The sequence below is a fragment of the Erigeron canadensis genome, chromosome 2 (genome assembly GCF_010389155.1).
Source record: "Erigeron canadensis isolate Cc75 chromosome 2, C_canadensis_v1, whole genome shotgun sequence".
NCBI classification, from domain to species: domain Eukaryota; kingdom Viridiplantae; phylum Streptophyta; class Magnoliopsida; order Asterales; family Asteraceae; genus Erigeron; species Erigeron canadensis.
In genome coordinates, this window is record NC_057762.1 from 11437039 (window position 1) to 11446283 (window position 9245).

General features: G+C 34.3%; 1 protein-coding gene across 1 annotated transcript; it reads left to right on the forward strand.

Annotated features, from left to right (window-relative positions):
• The first annotated feature begins 660 nt into the window (after window positions 1–660).
• Window positions 661–8808, forward strand: LOC122587173 (lecithin-cholesterol acyltransferase-like 4). Its single transcript, XM_043759264.1, has 11 exons — window positions 661–1060; window positions 2400–2491; window positions 3401–3519; window positions 4273–4408; window positions 4501–4552; window positions 4734–4834; window positions 4965–5147; window positions 5316–5473; window positions 6020–6074; window positions 6660–6713; window positions 7985–8808. The coding sequence occupies exons 1-11, from the start codon at window positions 811–813 to the stop codon at window positions 8381–8383; spliced, it is 1599 nt and encodes a 532-aa protein (XP_043615199.1). The 5' UTR covers window positions 661–810; the 3' UTR covers window positions 8384–8808.
• The last annotated feature ends 437 nt before the right edge of the window (window positions 8809–9245 follow it).

The following is a 9245-nucleotide window of genomic DNA, read 5'->3' on the forward strand; positions in this document are numbered from 1 at the left end:
TTTCCGGTGAGCCCTTTCTTAGGTTTCCCGGTTAACTGTTGCTGCTTATGTATATATATATGTATATTTATCTTTTTACATTGTCGTTAATTGCGTGTTTGTGATTAGCCCGGTAGTGTTAACTTAGCGGTAGCATTGTCAGATTTTTCCTTGGTAGTGTTGCCGTATTTTGTTCCATTAAAGCAATAGGTAGCTGGAAAAAGTAGTTTTAGTCGATGATGATATCGTTGAACAGTTAGGTTGCTGGTGTTACATTAAATGTGCGATGATGATACAAAATGTTCGTAAAAAATGGGACTCGGATGATCCGGTGCGTATCTTGGCGGGATAAACCTTTGGGTTAGCAGTCATGACGTATCCGACTTCCGAAATTCCCGACCCCAAGTTTATATTTTATAAAAATTACTGTCATTTTTTATGTTTTCTTGCAACTTTGTTATTTTCCAGTTACTTTTATATATTTTCTGTCATGATCATTTTGACAAATTTTGGTTAATTTTTTTTAACTACTACCATGTAATTTGACGAATAGTTTTTGACAAAAACACGTGTCTACTTTTCATTTTCAGAAAACTAAACAAAAGCCAATTTGCTGAAAATTGACACTATGTGTTAACGTTTTGTTCCAAAACAACCCATATAAGTTGAAGTTAAAATTTTTCTTTAATCATACCTTGACTTATCGTCTCCGGATAAATCAAAACTTCCACGTTATCCCGATTAAACACGTAAACCACCAACCCTAATATAATAATAATAATTCCCTTGATTACAATCCAATTCAATTCCAGGTTGAAGAAGAAGAAGAAGATGGTGGTGTTGTTGGAGGATTTAGTGAAAGCAGTTGAAGCGTGGTTAAAGATATTAAAAGACCCATCATCAGAAGAACCATATGTTGACCCGAATCTTGACCCGGTGTTATTCGTACCAGGGATAGCCGGGTCAATCCTGAATGCAAAAGATGCTGCTACCGGTAAAGAAGAACGTGTTTGGGTTCGTATTTGGGAAGCCGATCGTGAATTCCGTGCCAACCTTTGGTGCCAGTTTGATTCTCAGTCTGGTAGTACTTTTTTTAAAACTTATTATTCTTATTATTGCTCTTTTAGGAATAATAATAATTAGCTTGCTGATGGGCGATTATTTTATTGCTTGTTATTTATATAGTCCGAAGCGGTATGAATAACAAAATCGATAATACTGATAACTCGCAGTAAACCGAAGGTTGCCTATAGCCAAATAAAGGATCTTTACGTGGCGGAGGAGGTGTTTATTTAGATAGGAGGTGTATCCCTAGCAACACCCAATTATAATTAGGGGCGGTTATTTCTTATATACATTATGTGAACTTGTTATTGGTATGTTAAAAGTAGCCCATTAGCGAAATCCTAATAATAATATGGATATATTTTCCAGTAATCTCCTTTTGTGTTCTTTCAAGTAATTATAACTTTATTTGAGTGGATAAAGCCAAATATTTTGTTATGCCACCCATATAACTGGGTATAACTTATTATATTAGTAAATTACGCTTTAGCAGGCTAAATAAATGTGTGCATACCGAAAAGAACAAGGTTTTGTTGCCAAAACCAATATTCTGAATCTGGAAAAGTATGTTGCTATCACTATTATTAACATTTTTCCTGTTGTTTAATGTTTGAAGTTAGGGGTTTTAAAGTGATTATTGCAACTTCAACTAATGGTTACCATTATTAGAGTTGAGATTTATAACTAGGTAAACAGACACTCTGAAACCATCATAAAAGACTCATCAAACACTTTTAAATTTCGTCATAAAATCCTTTGTGACACACCTTTGTTGTGCAAGTTTTGTGTTTAACATCATTTTTGAAGTGATAGGAATTTGTGTTTTTTTTATTCTTTTAAAAGCCAATGAGTGTAAAGTTATGAAAGTGAGAATTTAGCGTTCCAACATTGTAATATTTTCAGATATCTAATAAGAAATCTCTGGTTCTTCCTTGTGGATTAAAGTGATCACACCTATCGTACATAACCTTGTTATTATCTTGTGCTTTAGTTTCCTAGTTTCTTGTTCGCAATCTATTTTTTTTTTTTGTTGCATAACAGAGCCTATAAACTGACCACCCTGTAGCTGTCAGTCTTTAAGTAATGTCACCACAAATATCACAATCCTTGGTAGTGTTCAATAAAATTTAAACTACATCCTTTTATTTATCGCCTGTTAAATTTAGTTCCAAGAATCGTTGGTTATACTCAAAGCGACTTCCCTAATTAGATAATCAATCAGCTTCAATGCAGCACATGTAAAACACCTTTTAGATATCAACTGATGACGTTTAATAAATTTTCTACTCAGAGAATGAAGTGCCTCGTATTTATTTTTATTATGTGTAAAATTTGTTGGTTTTATTGGGAAACAGGTAAAACTGTGTCTTTGGATCCTAACATCAGCATTGTTGTTCCCGAGGACAGAGATGGCCTCTACGCAATTGATTGCTTGGATCCTGATATGGTGCGTCTTCCAAGATTTAACTTTACATCTGTTTCACTTTGTACCTATCATATTCTAGTTTTGGTACAGTTGATGTAGTCATGTAGAATGGATTGTTTGGTCCCTTGCACACTTAGTTTCTTTCTGTTAATCGAGTTATGACGAGATGTATGTGAATTTTGTGATCCAAAAGTTCGCAGTAAAGAAAATGTTGCGAATATCTATGATTGTGGGCTCACGTCCTGACCTGGACAGGCTGAAATGTCTGAGTGTCTCTTGATTTGTCATTTAAAAACCGTAGCTTTTTATAATTTAAAACGCGGTTATGCGGCTTTGAGTTCAACAGTAGTTGGCCAATTCTAAATTTGATCTCAGCTTTGATTCGATTACAAATTACAACCAAGATATTGTTTGACTTTATATATGCATGTGGACTCTGAATTGAGACTTAAATAACTTTATTATTACTTACAAGCTAATAGTTCTGCTTTATTACCATGCATGGGAAGGTTAAAGTTTCTGCTTACTGATAATGATTTTAAATATGGCTTAATTGTATGGCAGAGTCTTTGTGTATGTTCAATAGCCAATTAACAGGAGAGTTGTTTGCAGTAAACAAGAATAAATAATTGCATAACATGTAATACAATGTGTAGGCTGCTATGGGTGCTTTGACACTCCAAAATTCAAAGGCAGGTCTGGGATTTGTTGCATTTTACACCGTTACTAAGTCTGGTGTATGGAATCTGGTTGTACAGATGACCATGACTTAAAAGTGCCTTAATTTGTTTTTGATTATTGTCTGCTTTTCTTCTTGTTTGGCTCCATCATTGAAAGATTTTGGTTGCTTTTACCTTGGACATAAATAATATTGAAAACTTCTAGTAATCTATCTTTGAATTGTTTCTCATTGGAACTCTTATATGGCAGATCATTGGGCGTGATAATGTATGCTATTTCCATGAGATGATAACAGAATTTACTAGCTGGGGATACCAAGAAGGAAAAACACTTTTTGGGTTTGGATATGATTTCCGGCAAAGTAACAGGTAACACTGCTCTATGCTCCAACGCCATGTGAAGTTGTAGTAAATACAGCTCTTGCAATCAATAATCGTCTTAACAATATCCATTATTATCAGATAGGTCAAGAGTTTGTTGTTCATAAAGTGTATAAATATATATGTTATAAATGGGGCCATTCTGTAACAAGGTTCAAAATTTTGTTACGTTGTTAACAAGATCATATGCGATCTATATGTACAGTATAACACATTCAAACTCAACAGTACTGAGATGTTCAATTGCGTAAAAGGACCCCCCACCTCACCAAAATAAACCCTAAGTATTCTTTCAGATAAAGAAAACATAACATGAAAGATTCAACGCTATCTATTAGTATTACAATATGGCACATCGCCTTCCCTCTCTCATACACCACCACTGTCGGAAAAGCTGCTAGAATTCATAAAGCTTGATTGGTAACTTCAATGTATACCAATGACAACCTATTTGTTCTCTTTCAAGTATCTGATGAGTGCAATGTTTGAGTATGTATTTTAGAGGTAGCAAATGGGTAATTTTTGATATGGTCTATAAAATGGCAATCCATGGGTATCCATTTAGCAGATCTGTAGATCTACATAGACTTATTCACCAGCATCCCAGCGCTTTAGTTGAAGTTCCAGACATTCATCTGCACTCTTCAAGATATTCATGCAGTCCCATATGATGCTACTGAACTCTTATTGAACCAATACGGTGTAATTCATGTTAACCCATCCTTTGTTTCCATATTTCAGACTTAAGGAAACGATGGATCGTCTTGCTGCAAAGCTGGAAGCAATTTATACTGCTTCTGGTGGGAAAAAGATAAATGTGATTACTCATTCAATGGGTGGACTACTTGTCAAATGTTTTATGAACCTGCACAATGATGTATGTTATTGTTCTCTTGATGTCCTTTTATACGTGACTGAATTAATTTCTATAAATGTCTTAGACGATTAATTTAAGATACCGTGATGCAGATTTTTGAAAAATATGTGAAGAGTTGGATAGCAATTGCTGCACCATTTCAGGGTAAGGAATCATACGAAGCAGTCATTTTGAAATTAAGGATCTCGTCTTCCTAAACCTTGAAAGCTCAAACTGACCAGCAAAATTTGTTGAGAAAATGTCTATTTTTTCTATTTATTGAACTCGGATTACCTTTGTATAATTTTTTTAACAACAATGATGTAATTACTTAAAATACAAACAGGTGCGCCTGGGTATGTGACATCTACCTTATTGAATGGGATGTCATTTGTATCTGGGTGGGAGGCATACTTCTTCGTGTCCAAGTGGAGTATGCATCAGCTGGTATGTAATTTATATATTCATTATAACAAACAGTTGCGTTTAAAGTGAACCAAAAGTTAATATTATATATATGAAAAAGCAATAATAATGTTTTGCTGCTAAAATTGCTAACATGGGCACACATTCGCAGTTGATTGAATGTCCATCCATATACGAATTGATGGCCTGTCTGGACTACGAATGGGAACATGTTCCTCTGTTACAAATTTGGAAGCAGATTCAAGATGGTAATGGAAACTCTGCTCCTATGCTTGAGACATTCACCCCAATGGATGCCGTTTCAATCTTCACTCAAGCTCTTTCAGTTAATGAGGTGAGCACTCGCTTTTTAATGCATGTTTCGAAGGTGATGATTGTGAATCCAAGCATCAAAATAAGATACTTAAAAGATCCAAAAATTATTTGAATTTGATTGATGTTGGGGACAGTTGGGGGAAATTTTAGTTGTATCCCTAAAAAGTTTTATCGGGTCTTATCACAGCTGAGCTATGGTGGAGTGGATATCCCTCTGCCATTCAACAAGGAAATATTGCAATGGGCTAATAAAACAAGAGAGGTCTTGTCTTCAGCGAAACTTCCACCAACTGTTAAATTCTATAATGTTTATGGCACTGGTCTTGACACTCCTCAGAGTGTATGGTATGTGTTATTCTCCTTTTTAAAATCCCACAGCCCCTCTTTTCTTTCCAATAGATATATGTAGATTAATAAAATAAGCTAATGTATATACCACCTGACTTTTTAATCATGTAGCTTACTTTTTGAATGCTAAAATTTTTAAGTATAATTAAGTTGATGTATATACCACCTGACTTTTTATTTGAATGATAAAAATCTTTAACTTTAGTTGATTTAGTGTTTAATCCTAATAAGCCTCGATCTAAAACTCGTTAAAAGAGTTTAATAGATTAACCTAACTAAAGTTAAGGAGTTAAAACATTAAAGCGACGAAGCTTTAGGATCATAACATTTTAAACATATTTCAAGGGGTTAAAACTTAAAAAGTTAAAACATCAACTTAGCTAAACTTATAGATTTTATCATTCAAATTTCAAACAATAAGTTAAGTGGTTATAACCATAGTGGGTCAAACATAAGTGATTAAAACGTTACTACCCCTAAAATAAAAATTGTAATCTTGGTTCTTATGAAGCATAAATAACCTCTATTCTGTATGCTGCGCAGTTACGGGAGTGCGGATTCACCTGTCCTAGACCTACAGGAACTACCATTCCTAGATGTAATGTTTCTTTATCTGAAAACTTTTAAAATTACTACTAACCCTTCCTACTCAGGGTAATATATGTTGCTATTAGAAGTTTAAAACTGACAAATGAGTGGTTTAGGTAACAGGTCAAAACGGTTTTAGGTCAATGTATGTAGATTTTAAATTCGATGAAACATGCCGGTTTGATCTGCGGACTCTATGTTGTCTAATTTTTTGAGTTTAACAGGCAATATTGTGTGCGCGATTAAGAAAACTTTTACGGAGTATTACCATAAGAATCTAAATTTAGAAATAAAACAGTTTATGATGCTTTCTGCATATTAATACGTTTTGGATACTATTTGACCCATCCAACCTATTTAAGTTTTAACTGTTTTACCTCTTCAATTTCACCCATTTGAGCAGTTAGAGGCAAATTAGTATTCAAATCCATCCATTTGTCCAGTTGGAGGCACCTTTTCGATTATAAATCTGCCTAAATTGTCACAATTAGCTTATTATCAACCTGGACTGTATTAGTTCATCCTCTCTCCATTATAAGTAATACACTTTCTTGATCGTACCTATTTATAAATACTTTTTTTTTTTTGTCTACAGGCAACTTATATTAATGTTGACGGTGATGGGACTGTACCTGTAGAATCTGCGAAGGTATTTTACCATCTCCAACATTTTTCACATTAGGTAGTTATAATGATGCAATGACTTTTTCATATTTGTCTAGTGTTAGTCAGTTAGTGATTGTTTCCATAATTGTTTTACGGTTTCTTTTTTCATTTAATTTTTGCTCTTTCTTTTATTTTGCTTTCATTTCATGTTTTCTTGGCACATTGTGCTATTAGATGCCATTTTGCTTTATGCCAACAAAACCTTGCAAAGTTTAAGTGGGTTATTATTTGTCTATGTGCATAATGGACTTTAAAAGCACCCCGAGTTCTTTTTTTACATCAAATTATTGTTAATGATGCGTTCCTTTTTGCACTGGTCAAAATATGGATGAAAGAAATTTCTATATGCTGAAAATTTCTTAAATTCGTTTTCCATAAAATAATCTAAGAACACATTTATGATTTTATGTTTCCCCTTGTTGACTGGGGTGCTGTTTATTGCTTATCGGTTGTCCATGTGCAAAGTGGGCTGTAAAAAGTAATTTGAGTTCTTTTTTGAAGTTACTTCATGATTTTTTGCTTATCCCTTGTTGAGTTGGGTGCAGTTTTTTATTTCCTTTTAAAGCAAGCTTATAGAAGAATATTTAATACTTTTGTGCTATTTTATATGAAGCATTTAGCACTCTCTCCAGTTCAGCTCCAATATTAAGATCCTACTATACCAATCATAATAACAAGTTGACACATTTATCTATGTTATCACCGAATAAGTATGGGACAATCACCCATGTTTCACCTCTCTTACACCATTGCTGCCAACCAACACCGTTGTCAACCACCAGCCATCATGGACGCAGTAGCTACCAGAGATCCTCTGAGTCACTGGAAATTACTGAAAATTGCCTTAAAAATGCTCGTCATAAACTATTTCTCATACCGTTGTGTGGATACCATGCAAATGGTACCCAATAGAGGCGGTGATTTTGACTTGTATATTCATGTATGGATTGATCCAGGTTATGTTTAATCTCTGAACAGGTAAAGGACTCAAGGGTTGACCAAAGTGTTTTTTCTTTGTGTTGACCCTCTTAGTTGTCTGATTTAGAAAGTTAGGTTTTTATTTAAATGATATCATTGTTATACACTTATTATAAATATGAAACCTTTTTGGACAAATTGTTATAGGTGACCTGAACTTGAACCCATTTTGAGTTGTATCAAATGCCATGTTCTGACCTGTTGGCTGTTATCCAACCTGCTTATTTTGCTCCTCTGGACCTGAAAGCTATTAACACTAAGTTTTTATTGAAACAGGCTGATGGGCTGGATGCAGAAGCTAGGGTTGGCATTCCAGGCGAACACAGAGGGATCCTATGTGACAAGCACCTCTTCCGGATAGTCAAGCATTGGCTGAAGGCGGATCACGATCCTTTCTACAACCCTGTAAACGATTACGTAATCCTACCAACTTTATTTGAGATTGAACAGCACAGTGACAACAAGGGCAGAGAAGTAACTTCACTCAAAGAGGAATGGGAAATTGTTTCAGAAGAGCAGCAAGATGAACCTATGATCAGTTCTATATCTGTATCTCGTGTAGTTGATGACCGTTCTTCTGAAGAGGCACGTGCAAATTTCATTGTTCACCCACAGAACAATGGTAAACAGCATATTGAATTGAATATATTGAGTGTTACTGCTGGTGGTAAATAAATGATGATATTGCCAGTGGTTGATTAATTTGTCATTCTGGTATGTATATATTCAAGTGCATGTATTGAATTTAAGTGAATAAAACAAAAAATAAAGAGGAAGGAGTGGGGAACTTGGTGTTTATGTTATGTAAATAGTGTTTCGATGCAAGTGGTTGAACCAGATTGTGTAAGCTTGTCTTCTCAAGTGCTCTAGTGCTCAAGACAAAGTGTTAAAATTCAACAGGAAAATGTTGGGATGACGAGCGGTTTTCACCCACACTAGAAAAGTGGTGAAAGATGGTGAATGGTACAGAGGCAATCCATGCGGCGGAGTGCAGATATGCCTTGTTGCTTATGGTCGTTTTACATCTGATATTGTAATTTGTAATTATTTCTCTAAATGTTCGTTTACAAGAGTTATATAATTGTTAATCTTTGTATAAACATATCTTCTACATCGACTTATGCTGTTATGCAGCACGAATGACTACCCCTCGAGACATTACACATTTACACCATTAAAATTAATTTATAATAAAACCAGCTTTAACATGCAGGAACTACATGTACTATTTGACTATAGTTTAATTTATTTGACTAAATTAAATAAATTTTTTATTTTTTAAATATAAATCAGTCGGCACACCATCAATACGGTATGCCCAAAAAATAGGCAGGCGTAACATTTAATTAACAAAACCTTTTCAAAGCAAATGAAATTTCTTATATTGTAATAGTAATAACTTAAAACTAATAGAATCCATGTAAATGTACGCATAGTTTTCATGAAAGTAGAAGTGAAGACATATACTGTAAATGTTTTGGGGTGTGCTTGGTTTGTTAGAGAATTTTAGAAATATTCAAATACACAGTATATGTAT